This window comes from Ovis canadensis, chromosome 5 (genome assembly GCF_042477335.2).
Source record: "Ovis canadensis isolate MfBH-ARS-UI-01 breed Bighorn chromosome 5, ARS-UI_OviCan_v2, whole genome shotgun sequence".
NCBI lineage: Eukaryota > Metazoa > Chordata > Mammalia > Artiodactyla > Bovidae > Ovis > Ovis canadensis.
Genome location: NC_091249.1, coordinates 27,954,778 through 27,974,665, shown reverse-complemented (window position 1 = coordinate 27,974,665; position 19,888 = coordinate 27,954,778). Strand labels below are relative to the sequence as shown.

Genomic DNA, 19,888 nt, shown 5'->3' with positions numbered 1-19,888 from the left:
ACCAGCAGGGGGAGCTGGAACCACACCATTTCCAGGCAGGGCACCCACCCCCTTCCCATAGCCTGGGGACCATTGGCATGGAAAAGGGGGCGGGGATGCTTCCAGACCCCAAAGCCTCACACTCGAGAAAGAATGGGCCAACAGAGCAATGTGGTGGTCATAAGGGCGGCCTCTGAGGCGTGGAGCGAGGCAATAAGGCCCCACGGCAAAGGCTTAAACAAGTCATAATATGCCGTCACATACTGTGCGCCCATTGGGAAGATCTCCCAGAGAAGAGAATGGTGACCCACTCTAGGATTCTTGCCTGGAGAATCCCACGGACAGAGGAGCTTGGTGGGCTGCAGCCCATGGGGTCGCAAAGGGTCAGACACGGCTGAGCAACTAATTCTTTCACTTTTTTGGCTTAAGTGCCTCATTAAAACAGCAAAGGAGAGAACTATAGTCAAAATCCTGTGATAAAACTGTCATGGGAAAGAATATGGAAAATGACCTATGTGTATAAATGAATCATTTTGCTGCTTGGTAGAAATCACCATAACATTGTAAATCAACTACACTTCTTTAAAATTAAAAACAAACAGCAGTGGTAATTTGGTCAGGTAAGGACATTAACATGAAACACACACACACCAGCCAGCTAGGATGTCACCTCAGATAAGGCACCAGCCCTCAAACAGTCCCGGCCCTTTCTGTCACTCCACTGCGCTTCTGAACCCTCAGGGATAGAGTGGGCCAATCGCGTGGATTTGGGGGACAAATGAGCCAGTCTCTTCTCCACCAATGTCAAGGGGAGAGGGACCATTCTCAATAAGGTACTCCCACAGCCAGATACAACAGGTGGGTTTATTTCGGTTCCAGTTTGAAAAACCAACAGCTGCCAAACTCCTGGGATAAACCATCATGGAAAAGAACATATATGTGTGTGTGAATAAACATACATACATAAAAGAACGCATGAAAGTGAAAGTGTTAGACGCTCAGTTGTGTCTGACTCTTTGCGACCCCATGGACTGAAGCTCCTGCCAGGCTTCTCTGTTCATGCGATTCTCCAGACAAAAATACTGGAGTGGGTTGCCACTTCCTACTTCAGGGGATCTTCGCAACCCAGGGATGGAACCCAAGTTTCCTGCACTGCAGACAGTTCTTAACCATCTGAGCCAAATGATGTATATATATGTATAACTGAGTCACTTTGCTGTACAGCAGATTGACACAATGTTGTAAGTCAATGACAATTTTTAAAAATGTGGCAAATCCTAAAAAAAGAGAGAGAGAGAGAGAGAGAGAGAGAGAGAGAGAGAGAGAGAAAGAGATAACAGCAGACTGGGAAGAGGTGGCGGGTGGGGGAAACGACCCAGATCAGATGTTGGGCCACATGGAGGCAGACTGGCAGCCCCAGGCCGAGCAGGTGGCAGGTGAGGCGTGGACTGTGGCTGTGTGGGGTGGCCTACTCTACCTTCACACGTGCCCGCATGGCCTTCTCAAGACAATGTGAAAACAGATAAAGCACCCAAAGGTGTTGCGCTGGGTGAACGCTGACAAGCAGGCTGTGGTCCACCCCTGCCATGAAACACCACTCAGCTGTCCAAGGAGACACTCTGGCAACACTGCAAACATCAGGGCTGAATCTCGAGAGCATGGTGCCAAGTGAGGGGAGACAGAATCAAGAGGCTACAACAGCAGGAGCCTGTTCACATGGCATCCTGGAAAAGGCACGCAGAGGAGCAGCAGCCGGGTGGTCGCCAGGGCCTGTGGCGTGGGGAGGCACCGACCCCAGGGCTCAATGACGGGAATTCAGGGGCAGTGGCAGAACCATTCTGCACGTGGAGGGAAGTGGGGGTGACCTTGCTGTATGCTGCTGTTTAGCTGATCAGCTGTGTCTGTCTGACTCTGTGCGATCCCATGGACTGTAGTCCAGCAGGCTCCTCTGCCCATGGGATTTCTCAGACAAGAATACTGTAGGGGGTTGCCATTTCCTTCTCCAGGGGGTCTTCCCGACCCAGGGATCAAATCCATGTCTCCTGGGCAGACCCACTGAGAGACCACTGAGTCACCAGGGCAGACCACCGTGCTGTACGCATTTGTCAAAACTCAGGTAACTGCACAACCAAGATCTGCTGCACACAAGTTACAAATATATCAAACAAGAGCCAGTACCTGGTCCTTGGTCCTCCCCTCCCGTTCCCGGATGTAAGTGGTGACGATGCGCTCTGTTTCCTCTCGCAATCGCGGGTAGGAGCTGAGCTGGGGAAAAGCAGAGTGGTGATGTTGGCGGGGTCCTCGCAGGACAGCGGGGAGGGGGCACATAATGTGAGCCAAATGGAGAGCATGGCTGGGGGGCTGACATGGGGCAGACCCACCGAGACCCCACCCTGCTCCTATCTCAGAGCTGCCACAGCTATGAGACAAGAAGGGGCGGTCGGGCAACGGTGGGCCAGAGAGCCTGAGTGGGTGCCCACGCACATGCAGAGACGCTTTTCAGAGAATGCGATTCTGAGGTGGCAAGTGGCAGAGAAAGCGAGTGACAGCCATCCACCTGCTTCAGAGTGCTGGGTGAGAGCGAGGACACAGTGGAATCAAAGCCCCTGGGTCACCAGGGCAAGGGGCAGCATCTGAGCCATCTACCTCAGAGGCACTCCCTTGGCAGAAAACCATGCCCAAGCATCTTGCCTTAGGAAGCCAGTCCTCCGATACCCCCACTGCCCTGGCCTTTGCAGTGGCAACCAAACCAATGCACAGAAGCCCACCTTTCACAGTTTGTGCAAAGTCCATGAGTTGGGGGAAAAAAAAATTATTTTTTTGGTCACACCACATAGCTTGTGGGATTTTAGTTTCCCAATGAGGAATCAAACACGAGTCCCCTGCAGCAGAATCACAGTCCTAACCACTGAGCCACCAAGGAATTCTGAAAATTTCTTAAACGCTGGTGATATAAGAATATGCAGATCAGCACACCGGCAAAGTATTTTATTGCCTCAGTGTTGGTTTGAGAACCCCCTTTCTCAAAGCAGTCCAGTGTTGGGCACGGATACTGATCTCTGCTGTGGGTGAGTAAGCGCATCTGGCAACATCGAAGGCCTTCCAGCCTCGCAGAGGCCCAAATTGCAAAGGTGGACCCTGCGTGTGCTTGGACCACCTCCGTGGGTCAGCCGAGGCAAAGCCGAGATGTCGCCAAGTGGCCGCTGGGCCTTGGAAGAGGGTTCCTGCCAAGGCAGAGTTTCCTAGCTGCTTGGGTGAATGCTCAATGATGGGAAGGAGAAGATGGGAACAGATGCGTAGGTGAGAAAAACGAAACCTTCTGTTACCTTCTCGGCACACTTTTTAATGACCGTGGCCAGTTCTGAGACCACGAGGTCAACACACTTCAAACTCGGCTCTTTGAGTTTTACAATCTGTTTTTTCACAATGGCTTCAAAGGCCATGTCGGGGGTGAAGAGCCCCGTCCTGGGTCATGCGGAGGGCGGGACGAGGTAGAAAGACACCCGGGGCAGTGCAGGCCATACACGCAGGACGGGAGACAGAGAGAGAAGAAACAAGAGTCAGCTGGTTAGTGACATGCACGGAGGAGCCTGTGCCCGCATTTGCCCCAGAAGCTGCTTCGGATCAGGAGGCGTCCTGGCTCCTTGGGGTGGGCAGGGTTTGATTATATAAAAGTGCTACGGGTCAGAGCCAACATCCGAACAGCTAAGAGGGTGCGAAGGCCTTGAATTTTTGTATGTGTGAACATCTCCAAACCACTGGGGTTTCTTTCCCCTCCCTGTTTCAATCGAAGAAGCTTAGGAAGCAAATGTGGGCTTTTCCAGACTGAGAACGGAAGGATCAAGCAGAAACTCCTGCCATGGAAGGCCGACCCAGAGCTCCTCGGCCGTGGTGGACGTGCAAGCACAAACCACCCACCAGGAAGCGCTTCACCTGTTTGGCCAAAGCATGCGGCCCGGGGAACCAGGCCGGTGGGGGCGCCAACGTGTCCTGTTCAAGTGGGGGCAGCGGCCCGTGAAGACCAGCACACAAGTGCAGGAGACTTAGGGGATCTGAGGACTGGAGGCCGAGGGGAACAGCCCCGCTCCTGGGGAGAGGTGGGCAAGCTGGTAGAAGCCATCAGGGACCAAGCCTGGGCACTCGTTATGTGGGTGGTGTTCGGGCCTTTCTCGGCTGGCTCCAGGAAAGCCTGAGGGCGCCAGGCACTTGTCAAGGAGTGAGGGGCAGGGAGGTTCTGGAGCCTGGCCTCCAGCAGGTGATTCAAGGTCCCTCTCTGCTCCCCAGAAGACAGCAAAGCGACAGCCCAACAGAAACCCCATCAGACACATGCTAAGCTTGGTATCAGGGTCCCAGGGAGCCCTGCCCACCAGTCTGTGGAGACTGGAGGCCTGGCCCCCCCGGGCTGCACCCAGGCCAAAACACTCCCGCCCCAGCCTCTGGGAAGAGGCCACATTCTTGGAAACTGAGGCAATCTGGTAAGGGGGTGGGGGGTGGGGGAGACCAGCGGGGCAAAGGCTGAGCAGCACTGGGAGCCTGATACCAAGCACCCATAGCCCCGTTTCCACAAGGCCAGGAGTCACCCTGCCAAGGGTCCAATACCTTACTGGTACACTGCCTAACTGTACTGATTAGCTCCTGGATAACCAGGTCGACACATTTCAGACAGGGCTCTTTCAGCTTGACGACCTGCTTTTTCACAATGGCCTCGAATGCCAAGTCCGGGGTGAAGAGCCCGGTCCTAAAAGCATCCGAACCCGGGGGCAGGGGAGATAAGTCGGAGAGAAATAAAGCACGGTCAGCAATGTCACAGGCACGGGCCAGGCTCCCGGGACAGCCAAGGTCACGGCAGGTCAGGGGGTCGGATGCCTGCGTCCGCTACCTGGAACCTCCCACCCAGGGCGATCTGAGGACCCCATGGCCATGCAGGACTGGACCGAGGGAGCTGTGACTTTTGCTGCAAAATGGTGGGGACCCAGGAGGGTCACAGGGCCCCGTGACAGGGACAAAGAAAGGCCGGGCTCCTGTGACCCAGTGCCACAGCTCTGACTCCGTCCACACCGGCCCCCGCCCCCGGGCAAATGTGCACTGAGCTTTCTGCCTTGGCTGGTGACTGGGCCCTTGAACCAATGCTGAACACTGGGCAGCAGACAGCCCTGGGGCCTTCAAAAGATAAACAGAACTAAGCACATCCACCTCGAGTACCCTTGGAGACCCAGAGGGAGAGACTTACAGCTACTGTACCCGCCCCGCTTCAGTCCTCACATTTGGGGTACCCAGAGGTTCAGGGGGACTGACTGGCTCTAGGGTGGCACCATGGAGATGGAGGGAACATGGCACCTCTCCCCATGGAACTTGCCTGACTCCGTGGATATTTTTAATGGCGTAGCTGATCTCCCGTCGTAAGTCTTTCTCATCGAACTCCATCTGAGAAAAGACAAACCAAACACATGCAAGGAGGTTCCTGGGGGACCCCCCAGTTCAGGTCTGTATCTGGGGAATGTCACCTCCTGTGTACCATCTGTAGTCACATGGTAGATATTTGATTGGTCAAAAATGTTTAAAAACGTTAAAACGCAGTTTCAGCAACGATGCTCTAAAACTAACGCTCTGTTGGAAGAAAACTTGACGTATACACACACTCTTCTGGGCTATGTGGCTGGACAAATTAAAAACGTTTAAAAACATACTTCTACTACCACCAAGTAGTTTTAAGTGCTCTGGGAATTTATCTTGAACAATGAATCAAGAATTAGCTACGTTCCCAAAACAATCTGTAAGTGCTAAGAAAACGTGCAATGCCCCCCAGTGGGAGACTAGTTAAAAAAGAAGATAGTGTTTTGCCATTGACGGTGCATGAAATGCATACACTAATTTGGAATGATGGCAATTATGTGAAAAAAGCATATAAAGAAGCATAATTTGTTCTTTTCTCCTTTCAGCTTTTGTTCTTCTGAAAGAAGATGTTTTCACTGTAAAACCTGTACAACTTCCAGCAATTAAAACAAAAAGAAAAATCTCTTAATTCCAGCACCCAGAGCTGACATTTTGTGAATATCCTTGCAGATCTGTCTCTGCAAAGACACCCATCTCAGTGGGTGTGTATGATTTCATATGAAGGACGTTATTTATAACAACTGTTAAGTTCTGGTGCCCAGGTTGGCTCCATAGTCTTTTTCCCTTTCAATGGGGACATTTACCAGGTGAATTTACCTGTATGTTCTATGTATTTTGCAAAGAGCATGTATTCAGAGGAAAATGTTGGAGCTTTTCATACGACTCAGCTGGAAATCACTAAGCTCACAGAAGGAGGCCCGTGGGGTCTACAGGTGGGAGCTCAAGACCTTGTGGCCTGGGAAGAAGCCAGGTTCAAGGTCAACTGAGCAAGTGGGTCAAGATTGAGAAGAGGGCCCGGCCTGCGCAGCGCTACCTTCACCAGCTCGAAGGGAAATCGCTCGTGGAAGATGCGATTGATCCGGGCGCCCCCAGAGAGCTCCAGTGTGTCCACCTGGTCTCCAGAGCCCTCAATCCTCTTCTCAAAGTCCACCCCAAACTGCTGGACCATCCTGTGCGGAAAGAGAAAAGCTGAACGTCAAAGCAGAGGCACTGACACGGCTCTGGGACTATGTCCCAAGTCAAGCCATGGCTTACTTTCCTCCTTTTATTTTTTTGGGAACAAAATGTATGTGTGGGTCAAAAAAAACAGACAAAATCCAGGCTCTGTCGAGGGCAAGCACTGGCTACATGCCAGGCCCCCTCCATAGGCCTATTATGATCATTCATTCATTGAACTGGGGACACGAGGGGCAGTTATCACTCCCTTTTGCAAAAGAGTGAGGTGTGGGGGAGCTCAGCAACCTCTGCCCTGAGGTTTGGCCTAATCCAGTAGAACTGTGATATATAAACGGAGCACCTCCACACCGTTTGGGTGGCTTCCTCTAGTTCCTACCACCTCCCAGTCTGGAGTTGCAGACTCCACCACTGATGGACTATGAGGCCTTGGACAGGTGGGTTCGCCCTCTAAGCCTCAGTACCTCCATCTCCAAAGTGGGCTGATTCTAACAGTATCTCCATGTAGGGTCACTGTAAGGATATTTAAGGAGTTTCAAGATTTCATCAACTCAGAAAAGGCATCAATCTCAAAATGCACTATTAGCCTGGACACCCCACAAAAAAAGAAACATGCTGCCAATGAATAGTAATCCACCTGAAATTTGCTTTCAGAGAAGTGAAGACTTTTTAGTGCACACGTAATTCATGAAATGTGGTAAAACCATGCCTGGCCCCTTAGAAGGCAGCCCAGCCCTTAAAAAGTGTCTCTAGAGTATTGTTGATTAGGGCTGTGACGAAGTGAGTGGTAAAGAACTAAGATATTTATTAGTGTTATGGTTGTCTTTAGCATTTCTAACTGTTTTCACCCAGTCCTCTGCACTGTCCTAGGAATACGTTAAGGCTGTATATTGTCACCTTGCTTATTTAACTTATGTGCAGAATACATCATGGGAAATGCTGGGCTGGATGAAATACAAGCTGGAATCAAGATTGCCAGGAGAAATATCAATAACCTCAGATATGCAGATGACACCACCCATATGGCAGAATGTGAAGAACTAAAGAGCATCTTGATGAAAGTGAAGGTGGACAGTGAAAAAGTTGGCTTAAAGCTCAACATTCAGAAAACGAAGATCATGTCATCCCGTCCCATCACTTCATGGCAAATAGATGGGGAAACAGTGAAAACAGTGGGTGACTTTATTTTGGGGGGCTCCAAAATCACTGCAGATGGTGACTGCAGCCATGAAATTAAAAGACACGTACTCTTTGGAAGAAAAGTTATGACCAGCCTAGATAGCATATTAAAAAGCAGAGACATTACTTTGCCAACAAAAGTCCATCTAGTCAAGGCTATGGTTTTTCCAGTGGTCATGTATGGATGTGAGAGTTGGACTATAAAGAAAGCTGAGTGCCGAAGAATTGATGCTCTTGGAACTGTGATGATGGAGAAGTCTCTTGAGAGTCCCTTGGACTGCAAGGAGAGCCAACCAGTCCATCCTAAAGGAGATCAGTCCTGAGTGTTCATTGGAAGGCCTGATGTTGAAGCTGAAACTCCAATACTTTGGCCACCTGATGCGAAGAGCTGACTCATTTGAAAAGACCCTGACGCTGGGAAAGATTGAAGGCGGGAGAAGAAGGGGATGACAGAGGATGAGATGGTTGGATGGCATCACCAACTCAATGGACATGAGTTTGAGTAAACTACGGGAGTTGGTGATGGACAGAGAGGCCTGGCGTGCTGCAGTCCATGGGGTCGCAAACAGTCGGACACGACTGAACAACTGAACTGAACTGAACTGAAGCAGGAGTAGCTGGCACAAGGCACAGCGCCCTCCCCCATGTCTGTTCTCCCTGAAGCCTCCAGGGGGCGCCCGTGAACACCTGAGTCAGGCCAGGTCCTACCAGGGCTCAGAACACTCCCTGGCTCCCACCTTACTCAGAGCAAAAACGAAGACCCGTGGTCTACGAGGCCCTGCAGGCCCTACCCTGTCCCCTCCTGGGCCTCATTTCTTCCTACTCTCCCCTCACTCACTCCGCTCCACCCACGTGGGCCTTCTCCAACACACTAGATGCAATCCTGCCTCAGGCAGGGCCTTTGCACTGGCCAGGCCCCCACCCCCAGGACTGCATAGCCGCTTCCTCACCTCTTCAGTCTCTGCCTGACTCTTCACTGATCACTTGACTTTAAACAGCACCCCAAGCCTACCCTGGCGCTCTCCAGCCCTTCCCCACTTTGACATTTTGCCATTTCACAGATTATTCACATGTTCTTATTTACTTTATCTTGTCTCATCCCTCTCCTCTCCCCTTTCTGAGCACATGGGGTGTCTGCCCCACACACTGGAGCAACCCTGGTGCACAGGACAGGGCCCAGCACACAGGAGGCTCCGGTGAAGGGTTTGCTGAACAGATGGATGGGCGGGGAGCCTATGGCTGGGAGGAGGCCCTCGAGCCTCCTGGGGGAGTGCCAGGCTGAGGGAGGGGCACGTACTGCAGCAGAGCTTTGGTCTTGCGTGTGGGGTCATCGGGCCGGAAGTTCTTGTACTCCTCCACCTCCTTCTCCAGGGATAGCAGCTGGCTCTGCAGCTTGCTGCGCAGGGCCGGCAGTGATTCCCGGATGTGGTTGGTCAGTTGCTGTGGGAGAGAAGTCAGAGGTCAGCACAGGCAGGATGCTGAGAAGGGGCAGACCTGCTCCATCCCCAGCCTCAAGGGACCAATGGAAACCCCGAGCAGCAGGGAAAGGTGACACAGCCTGGTCCACAGCAGCGCAAGGCTGCAGACAGCCCACGGGGACCTGGGAGAGGGTGGATCAACTGGGCCATGCACACCATGGATCAAGAGAGCAGGACCCAAGTGCTGGCCGTGAACAGCCAGTGTTGCTCACTGGAGAACAGAACAAAGTCTAGGAGGGACTTCCCTGGTGGTGGTCCAGTGGTTAAAAATCTACCTTCCACTGCAGGGGTCAGGGGTTTGATCCCTGGTCAGGGAACTAAGATTCCACGGGTCGTGGGGCAACAAAGCCTGGGTGCCACAATTAAGACCTGATGCAGCCAAATAAATAAGTGAATAAAGCTGTAAAGGCTACAAAGCCACTGCAGGACCCAGGCACGGGAGGACTGACAGACAGGCCATGGTGTATGGACAGACCACAGGAACGGGCCCTACAAACCATGACAGAAACAGCTCACCGGAAAAGGCACAGGACACATGTGGGATGTGATCCCTTCTGAGAAGATGGGGAGAACTGAGAACTCACCTTCATCAGCACAGGGTGCAGGATGGTTCAGGAGGCTCAGGAGGACCCTGCCCGCAGACCACCCCCTACTGTTTGGTTTTTAACCATGGGGACTCGTTCGTTATTCACAAACTTTAAAAGGAGGCAGCGGCGCAGAAAAGATTAGGTAGTGAGCCTTGAGATGAGCTGTTCACGAAAAACCTAGATAGAGACTTCTCTGACGGTCCAGTGGCTAGAACTCCTCGCTTCCACTGCAATGGGCATGGGGTCCATCCCTGATCAGGGAACCAAAATCCGGCATGCCACAAGGCATGGCCAAAACTGAAACAAGTCAGGTACAGAGCAGCGGGTAAATATGTTAACTGTTCGGGTGGCAACAAGGAAGATGGAAAGCATAGAACAGGAAAAGAGAGGAGGCGGGGCACGCGGGATGAGCAGGCAGGAGGGAGGCCGGCAGTCCAGGCGCATCGGCCCCTCCAGGGTTTATAGCCTTGAGAAAGAAGCCCAGGAAGTGGCGACACGGGCCGCCTGGGGGTGGTAGTCGGGCGGCCTGTCGCGGCATGGGAGGAAATGGAACATTCACTGTATCCGGACTGTCGTTTTAAAAATTCTCTTTCAAAAGAGAAAGAGAGAAGGAATGAAAAAAATAAATAAAAGCCATAAAATCAACTCGAACCACCCAAATGGAAACGCACCGCTGTGTGGTGCATTCTGTCCTACAAGACAAAGAAATGACAAACTACCGAGGTAGGAAAAAGGTGTGAAGGAGACTCACGCACCAGGGCATGAATCTGACGGTCACCCCGAAACCCTCTGTGACCGGGGGCCCCTTCCTGGGGAACTGCAGGTCCCCGAGGGCGGCAGTCCACTCTGGTCCCTGTCGCCTTTCTGGGGCATGACCCTGTTTAGCTCATGGGGTGACAGAGGGGTGGGGGGACCCCGTTCTGGGAAGCACCAGGATGTGGGCCCAGGCTCCCAAGAGGCCAGCTGGGCTCTCAGAGGAAGCCCCAGGCACCTGCAGGCAGTTTTACTTCCCTTCCCCTCCCCCCGCCCCTCTGCCCAGGCAGACCCCCACTTCCTTTCCTGCAGGGCCCCTCCCACCAGACACTCACTTCCCTGTTCGTTCTCCTGAGACGTATGCTCTGCCTTTCCACCCTCTGCCAGCCCACATCGCTTCCTAACACTTGAAGTGTTCCTAGCCTTTACCTGGCAATTTGTCCTGAGTCAGTGCCCCCAGTCAAAAATATGCCTTCCCCTGGCACTTTCCTGGTGGTCCAGAGGTTAAGATTCTGTGCTTCCACTGCAAGGGCACAGGTTCGATCCTTGGTCAGGTAACTAAGATCCCACATGCCATGTGGCATGGCCAAAAAATTAAAAAAAGAAATATGCCTTTTCCCCAGGATAGGGCCCATCTCCCCAACTGGCACTGTGTCCCACTGCAGGCAGGAAGAACTTTTAAATTGTTACCCTGTGGCCCAAGGTGCCACCATATAGCACCGAGGAGGGATAACTCATAAGCCCAAGGCCACAGAGGACCACAGTGCCTGTTACACCGGAGCTACAAAACCCCACCTCGCAGATTTCACTCTTGGAGAACCTGGCACACATGCAAAACAATGCTATTAAACAGCAGCCCAACACCTTCTCACCTTTTGGCTAAGATCAAGTGTGAACATTAGCCCTTTATTGACTGGAAGCCTCAGAAACCAGCCACGTGGCTCTCCAAAAAGAGCCTGGAGAGTTGGACTGTGAAAAAAGCTGAGCGCCAAAGAATTGATGCTTTTGAACTGTGGTGCTGGAGAAGACTCTTGAGAGTCCCTTGGACTCAAAGAGATCCAACCAGTCCATTCTAAAGGAGATCAGTCCTAGGTGTTCTTTGGAAGGAATGATGCTAAAGCTGAAACTCCAGTAGTTTGGCCACCTCACGCGGAGAGCTGACTCACTGGAAAAGACTCTGATGCTGGGAGGGATTGGGGGCAGGAGGAGAAGGGGACGACAGAGGATGAGATGGCTGGATGGCATCACTGACTCGATGGACGTGAGTCTGAGTGAACTCCGGGAGTTGGTGATGGACAGGGAGGCCTGGCATACTGTGATTCATGGGGTCGCAAAGAGTCGGACACGACTGAGCGACTGAACTGAACTGAAACCGATGAGGGCCCGTGTGTCCAGGGGCTTCTACAGGGCCATGAAAAAGAGTGAAGAAGGCTTCTATAGGGACAGAGCTCCAGGAGATACTGTTGAGTTTAAAAAAAGAAAAATGGGGGGCATCCATGATTATGGATAAAGGGGGAAATGTGCTTCTCAGAAGTCCTTTCTGCATTCATGGACACAGAGAAACTCAGGCAGTGTTTACAGCGGTGGGTGAGAGGCAGGAGGCACACGGCGCTTCACTGTATCCTTTTGAATCCACCTGCCAATGCAGGAGACAGAGGTTCAATGCCCAGTCTGGGAAGATACCACATGTCGCAGAACCACCGAGCCTGTGAGCCACAACTACGGGCTCAGTGCCCTAGAGCCCGTGGTCCGCAACAAGAGCGCCCACTGCAATGAGAAGCCCGTGCACTACAACCAGACAGCAGACCTCTGCTCAGCACCGTAAGACAAAGTCCACACAGCAACAGGGACCCAGTGCGGCCGCAAATCAGTCAATAAGCTACTTAAGAAAAAAAAAGAATATATGTATGTATAACTGAGTTGCTTTGCTGTACAGAAGAAATCAACACATTGTAAATCAACTATACTTCAATAAAAAACTTAAAAAATAATGGTAACAATAGTAGTGATGGAAGTAATAATACCAGCACTGACTCTTCTCCAGGCACTGATGCAAACGTTCACTGAACTCAGCTTTGCTAGAATGAGTGCTGCTCTAGCCTAGCGGCAGCACCGCTGTGGAATGCAGCTGTTTTGCAGTGCACAGCCTGAGCACCTGCACCAAGTCCTCACCGTACCTGATTCAGAGTCTTCTGCAGGTGCGGGGTGCCCATGCGGTCAGCTATGTGCCGGTAGGCTGGGTGGGAAAGGAAAAACTTCCTCTCAGCCGCCAGTGCTGTGCGGATGTCCTTCTTGCCCTCAATATCCTTCTGGCTGCGGTTGACCACTCCAATGTAGCCTGTGGAGAGAGAGGGTCAGGTCACGGCAGTGCCAGGCAAGCCTAGGAACCCAGACGCCCACTACAGGCCAGCCATGGGGCTGGGCAATATGCAGGTGTAGACATGGATCCTGCCCTCCAAGGCACTCCCAGATGAGGTGACAAGCCTCATGAGTTACTCAGAGGCAACACTGAGAATCCAAACACAGAGCAACGTAAGTGTTCGGAAGAAGGAGAGATTACATTCAGCCTGGTGAGAGGGACTGGAGAAAGAACAGCTCGGGAGGAGATGAAATCCACAATCTGAGCTTTAAAGACAGAAAACAGTATGTGAAAAAGAAGGCCAATGGGAAAAACTAATCGTGCCAGATATTAATACCTGTTCTAAAGCTATTATATCTGGGGACCTTCCTGACAGTCCAGCAGTTAAGACCCTGAGCTTCCGATGTAGAGGGCACAGGTTCGACTCCTGGTCAGGGAACTAAGATCCACAAGGAGATCAAACAGTCCATCCTAAAGGAAATCAACTCTGAATATCCATTTGAAGGACTAATGCTGAAGCTGAAGCTGAAGCTCCAATACTCTGGCCACCTGATGTGAGGAGCCGACTCACTGGAAAAGACCCTGATGCTGGGAAAGACTGAGGGCAGGAGAACGGGGTGACAGAGGATGAGATGGCTGGATGGCATCACCGACTCGATGGACGTGATCTGAGCAAGCTCTGGGAAACAGTGGAGAACAGTGGAGCCTGGTATGCTACAGTCCATGGGGTCACAGAGAGCCGGACACAACTTAGTGACTGAACAACAATGGTTGGCAAAGAAACAACGTCTGGTGGCCACCAAAATGAACTCGCTGGGGATTCACAGATTTCCACATAACACTGGAAGTACTTGAATGGGTGTTTTTTCAAAATTACTGTATTTGTCTTAAAACTGTCTGAAGAGAACATAAGCAACAGTTAATTGTAAGAGAAGCGGGGCTTATACAGGAGGGGTTGGGAGCCAGCTTCCAAAACGACAGTTTAAGGTACCATTTGGCAATTTTTTTAAACACAAAAAACCATTAGCATAAGAAAACTACTTTGAAAAGAGGATCTACAATATCTGGACATAAAGGAGTTGGAAGAGGACGACGGAAGGGGGATTCAAGCAGCCAGGAACCCCAAGTGTGGACCCAAGGTACCCCACTGCACAGGTGCACGAATGGGTGTCGTGGGAAGCAGGAAACTTAGCCTGGTGGCCAACACGTGGGAGGCGCTCAGTCAGCAGATGTGTGTATTGTTGTCCATATAATGAAAATTGGAAAGGTGAACTGGGCCTAGGTGGTGAAAGGTCAGAAGTGATAAACACACATATCTGTACCCCCTTCTCTTAGTGAGGACTGATGTTTCTTTGGAGAGGAGGGGCACAGCTATCCTCCAAGCTATCCTCAGCCAACTATCCTGCCAAGTCTTGTGCAGAGCTGACGGTTTCTCGTCCTCTTTGGAGCTATCATCAAGTCCACCTTACAGATGAGGGAAGCGAGGCAGGCCAAGGAGGGGTCCCTTGCCCACATGGTCACATGGAGGACCAGTAGCGGCAAGGTGCAAACCCAGATTACTGTGAAGGGCAAAGAGCAAGGGGCAGAGATGGTGTCTGGCTTGTTCTGTGGTTCCTTTTGTTAACCTAAAAAAGAAGGATCCAGGGACTTCCCTGGTGGTCTAGTGGTTAAAAATCCACCTTGCAAAGCAGGGGACACAGGTTCGATCCCCGGTCGGGGAGGATTCTACATGCCTCGGGGCCACTAGGCCATGACTACCGAAGCCTGCACGCCTACAGCCTGTGCTCTGTAACAAGAGAAGCTACTGAGAAGCAATGACAAGGCCGAGCACCCCAGCTGGAGAGTAGGCCCGCTTGCCTCAACTAGAGAAAAGCCTGTGCAGCAAGGAAGACCCAGAATAGCCCAAAATAAGTAAAACAGAATAAATAAATAAAATTTAAAAAAAAAATCTGAAACTCCACTAAACACGAGACTGATCAGCCTCTGTCTAGATCTAATTACTGGTTTGCAAGAACTATAATTGGCCAGATCCCGATGAGGTGCACAGATCAAGTGGCTGGAGGGGGAGTTGTTGGAACAGAAATGTAGGTGTTTATGTGTCAAATGACAGGGTGCCTGGATTTGCTTCATAATCCCCCAGGAAGGGAAGAACAACAGGAGAGGATATTTGGGATAGTGACGATTAGCTGTGTGTGATGAGCAACAAGGCTGGTCTAGGGGAACGCCTCACATTTTTCTCTCCACGTGAGAAAATGCTTGACAACAAGTACTGAACATTAAAAGGTACAGGGACTTCCCCACCGTCCAGTGGTTAAGATTCTGCCTTCCAACACAGGGGGTGTAGGTTTGATCCCTGGTCAGGGAGCTAAAATTCCACATGCCTCCCGACCAAAATTCCAGAACAGAAAAAAAAAGAAGAGGAAGAAGAAATATTGTAACAAATTCAGTAAAGCCTTAAAAAATGGTCCCTGTCCAGAAAAAAAAGTCTAAAAAAAGAAAAATTACAAATCCTTGGGAACTCTTAGGAAGGAGAGCCAGAGTAGTAACTATGGGGAGAAGCTGAGTGATGGGTGATTTCAGTTTTCTTCTCCTGGACACTTCTTTTTGTTCCCCAAATGAGCAGTTGTTCACCATATAAATGAAAAAAGAATGCACACACATCAGAAGAAAAAGCTAGGGCTTCCGTGGCGGTGCAGCGGTCAAGAATCTGCCTGCCAATGCAGGTGACTCGGGCTCGACCCCCTGGTCCAGGAAGACCCCAAAGGCCATGGAGCAGCTAAGCCCACGTCATACAACTACTGAAGCCTGTGCACCCCAGCGCCTGTGCACTGCAATGAAGAGTACCCCCACTTGTCGCTACAATTAGAGAAAGCCCACATGCAGCAGTGAAGACCCAGCATGGCCCCAAAATAATATCTTAAAAAAAAAAAAAAGAAAAATATATGCATGTTCACTTGGGCAGAGAAAAAGAAGGGTATACAATGGGACTGAGAAGCAGTTTCTTCTGGGCAGTGGGAAAGTGGGATGGTGAATGCATTTGTGAGCATCTGCTGAGGCTTCAGGAAAGATAACAACCAAAACGAGTCGTTTTCCCAAAGCAGAGGCGCCCCAGCTCTCCTGTGGCTCAAGCCGACGTATCCTGGTCAACCCCCTGCCCCCGCACCTCTCCTCAAGGGGAGTAGCTTGTTCTCCAGGACGTCCCTGGCATCCGTGCCTTCGTCCATCAGGTCGAGTTTGGTGATGACGCCGATGGTCCGCAGGCCTGAAAGAGCACAGAGGTCAGAGGGCACCATGAGGAAGGAGCTCAGGCGACCTGGGCCACCCGGAGTCCAGCCGGGTCCCCACCTCCATACCGTGTGACCTGCCTAGACCCTAGTTCCCCTCATGTCAAAGGCAGGCAGTAACACACCAATCTCAGGGGCGTGTCGAGACAATAAACCTGGCACAGGGTGCGTGTTCAATCAATCAACGCTGGCCATCGTCGGTCATGGGTACGACCAGTCTTGCTGCTGCAGAATCTGAGGCAACCTTACCAAACATGAACCCCGGGTCAGTATCTCCATGCTATACTTTCTGAGTGGCATGCAGAGTTCCAACGTAACACGCCAACCTGAGACAACTGTTTCCAGGGTTACCTCTTATCTGAATGGCCAGAATGACACTGTGGACACCATCCTAAGGAATTCCTCCTCATCCCAAACTGTCCCAAACTGCCCTGAATCGAGGGAACCCTGCCAATCAACTGTCCCCCACTGGTGCCTGAGGGCTCCCTCTGTGTTGGCCATGTGTGTGTGTGTGTGAGAGAGAGAGACGTGCAGGGGACAGAGGGAAACCCAGGGAGACCTCTGGCGGGGGGTGCTAAAGTAGGCATTAAGCAGGTGCCCTGGGGTGCTCACCTGCCCACATTCTGCTATGAGATCATGAGCTGGCATCACCTTTTCGGAGGTCAAAGGAACCACCACTGCAAACACCCACAAAGCTGGTGCGGGGTTGGAAGGGGAGACGCAGCCCGAGGTAGAGGGATGTGATTGGGGGAGGGGAGGTCAAAGATCAGAAACCCAAATGTTCAAGAACAAAAGAAAGGAAGCAGCAGGCTGCCCGATAGATGGCTACCGACCTGTGTCCCTGTGGTAATAGGCAAACACAATCACACAACGGGAAAACAAAGGAAGGTCATCCCTTTTTTTTTCATCCCATTTTTTAACACGTGAGTTTATAGGGCTTCCCCAGTGACTCAGACAAACCCGCCTGCAATGCAGGAGACCCAGCTTCGATTCCTGGGTAGGGAAGATCCCCTGGAGAAGGGAATGGCAACCCACTCCAGTATTCTTGCCTGGAGAATCCCATGGACAGAGGACCCTGGTGGGCTACAGTCCATGGGATGGCAAAGAGTTGGACACGACTGAGTGACTAACACTTTGACGTGGAAGAACAAACTCTGAAAGGATGTTTGCCAAGTGGAGCCACCAGCATCTGCAGGTGGAGAGGAGCTGTCACAGTTCAGGGTCTGATGTTTCACAATGGTGACATTTAGGGGTAACCACCACGAATACTTTCAAAGTGAGACAGCTACTTTTTTTTCCGGAAGAAGGTCAGCAACAAGTTCACAAATGATGCTTAACCATTTTCACCCCTACTTCCTTGCTGCCTGATCAGCCTCTGTCCTGATCAGGACATAGTCACATTCATGACCTGGTATTGGACTCGGGGCACAGGAAGGCCTGGGGGGCTATGGGCAGGGGGTGGCCTCCCAGGAAAGTGAGCCTTGATGACCTTGGGGGCAGAGCTGGCAGAGCCCTGAGCTTCGAGGAGCTCGGGGCCACCTTCAACTGACTGCACTGGGGACCGTGAGGCCACAGAGCCTATCTCGCCCAGCTCCTCACTGGTGGAGGTCCCTAACCGCATCCAGAATGCTGCGGGATTCAAGCAGTCGGCAGACAATTTGGAAAATGTACTTGTGTGTGTGTCAGACTCTGCTAACCCCCCACCACTGTCAGAATAGACCCAACTCCCCACCGCAGCCCAAAGAACCAAAGCCCAAAGACTGGCCCAGCCGCTCCCAGCAGCCTCCCCACCTTGTCCTTGGCTCACTCTGCTCCGGCCACTCCGGCCACCCCGCCCTCTCTGAATGGGCTCCGTTTGCTCCCCGTGCTTGCCACTGCCTGAAGTCATCCCACACGCGTATTTCCTTGTTGGAGTCTGTCGCTCCCACTGGTGGCAGGGCTCCCTGTCAACTGTCCCCTGCAGGGTCCCCAAGGCCGGAACAGATCCCAGCACACAGCCAGGGCTTAACTGACGTTTACTGAACGAATGCCCGGAGCCAGAGATGACCCAGAGATGCCCAAGTCTCCACCACTCCTTACTGCCCCACTGGCTTCACTAACTCGTCCTCCTTTCACCTGTCCCGCCAGCCCCTGAGCACTGATGCGGAGACCCTCGGTCCTCTCGGCAGCTCTCTAACTCAGGACTGCAGTGCTTCTTTCAACAGGAGGGACCAAGCCTCAAGGGGGAAGAATAACTTCTTGAAGTGGGATCGGGAGTCCCATCTGTGCCCAAAGAGGCCTGCATTCTTCCCACACCCAACTCCCCACACTAGCTCTCTGCGCAGGCAAAGCAAGGACCAACTTGCCAAGGGGGAATGCTCCCCGCCACACACTGGCCTCCCAGTGGACACCCTTCTAGAATAGCTGGCCCTCATGGGAAATGCGGTGTGCCAGGCCTTTTCTAGGGGAAATTGTGAGTCAACGAGATCACCAGTGATGCAGAGTTGAGAATGTGGGGCAAGTCGAGAGGCTGAGAAGTGTGGGAAAGGGGGAGCTGCTGCCATGGGGCTTGGCAGGTACCTTGAGGATCGACCTCCTTGGCCAGCTTGAGGGCATCTGAGTTGGCCAGGTCCATGTTGGCAGGGGTGACGGCAAGGATGAGGCTGCTTTCCCGGCTGATGAACTGCAAGATCATGTCCTTGATCTGGTACTCGATATCCTGGGGCTGGTCCCCCACGGGCACCTTGGTGATGCCTGGGAGGTCGATGAGGGTCAGGTTCAACACTACAGGGGAAATCAGAGAGAGGCGGTCAAGAGCCAGGAGCGGGGGAGGCACACACAGCCCTGGAGAGACCTGGCCTGCTTTCCCCGGGGCTGGGCGTCAGGCCTCAGGATTCTTCCTGTGTTTCAACTGGATCCCACCTTTTGACCTGATAACTCCCGCCTAGGGTCCCATCCTATGGACACGCTCTCTGTACTCTATTTCAGTGAGACAGTTTTGTTTTGTTTTTAAATATTTATTTGACTGCGTTGGGTCTCAGTTGCAGCATGTGGGATCTGGTTCCCTGACCAGGGATCGAACCTGGGACCGCTACACTGGGAGCTCGGAGTCTTAGCCACTGGACCATTAGGGAAGTCCCAGTTTGTTTTTATTTTAATGAAGTCACTATGCTGCTGCTGCTGCTGCTGCGTCACTTCAGTCGTGTCCGACTCTGTGTGACCCCATAGACGGCAGCCCACCAGGCTCCCCCGTCCCTGGGATTCTCCAGGCAAGAACACTGGAGTGGGTTGCCATTTCCTTCTCCGATGCATGAAAGTGAAAAGTGAAAGTGAAGTCACTATATTTTTTTCTTATTGACGTATTGCTAAAGTACAATACTGTATGAGTTTCAGGCATATAATACAGTGATTCACAATAAGGTTATGCTCCATTTATAATTATTCTCAGTGATAACAATTTTAAATCTGGATACTTGCATGTGTAGGTTGGAATTGCTCTCAAAGGTTAAATAACTTTGCACATGCATCATGAGCACATCGATTCAGTCAATATCAAGGAATTATTAAAAGCAAAAAAGAAGATTCTCTGGTAAGAAACACACTCGGAGGGACTATCCTGGTGGCTGAGACTCTGTGCTCCCGATGCAGGGGGTATGGGTTCGATCCCTGGTAGGTGATCAAGATGCCGCATGCCCACATACTATGTGGTAAGGCCAAAAAAAT

At 51.8% G+C, this 19,888-nt stretch overlaps 1 protein-coding gene across 22 annotated transcripts in view; it reads right to left on the bottom strand.

Annotated features, from left to right (window-relative positions):
* DNM2 (dynamin 2) overlaps positions 1-19,888 on the bottom strand; it is an 88,427-nt gene that overhangs the window by 24,238 nt on the left and 44,301 nt on the right. For 12 of the 22 annotated variants that reach the window (XM_069591104.1, XM_069591109.1, XM_069591114.1 and 9 more), the window contains exons 4-11: positions 18,746-18,949; positions 16,066-16,164; positions 12,721-12,881; positions 9,023-9,165; positions 6,407-6,542; positions 5,336-5,403; positions 4,579-4,717; positions 2,158-2,244 (exon numbers count right to left, since the gene is read on the bottom strand). In XM_069591104.1, coding sequence (XP_069447205.1) covers positions 2,158-2,244; positions 4,579-4,717; positions 5,336-5,403; positions 6,407-6,542; positions 9,023-9,165; positions 12,721-12,881; positions 16,066-16,164; positions 18,746-18,949 — 1,037 coding nt within the window. Of the gene's footprint in view, positions 1-2,157; positions 2,245-3,305; positions 3,445-4,578; positions 4,718-5,335; positions 5,404-6,406; positions 6,543-9,022; positions 9,166-12,720; positions 12,882-16,065; positions 16,165-18,745; positions 18,950-19,888 lie in introns of all 22 variants that reach the window. The other 10 variants (XM_069591108.1, XM_069591113.1, XM_069591102.1 and 7 more) reach the window with 1 other exon arrangement.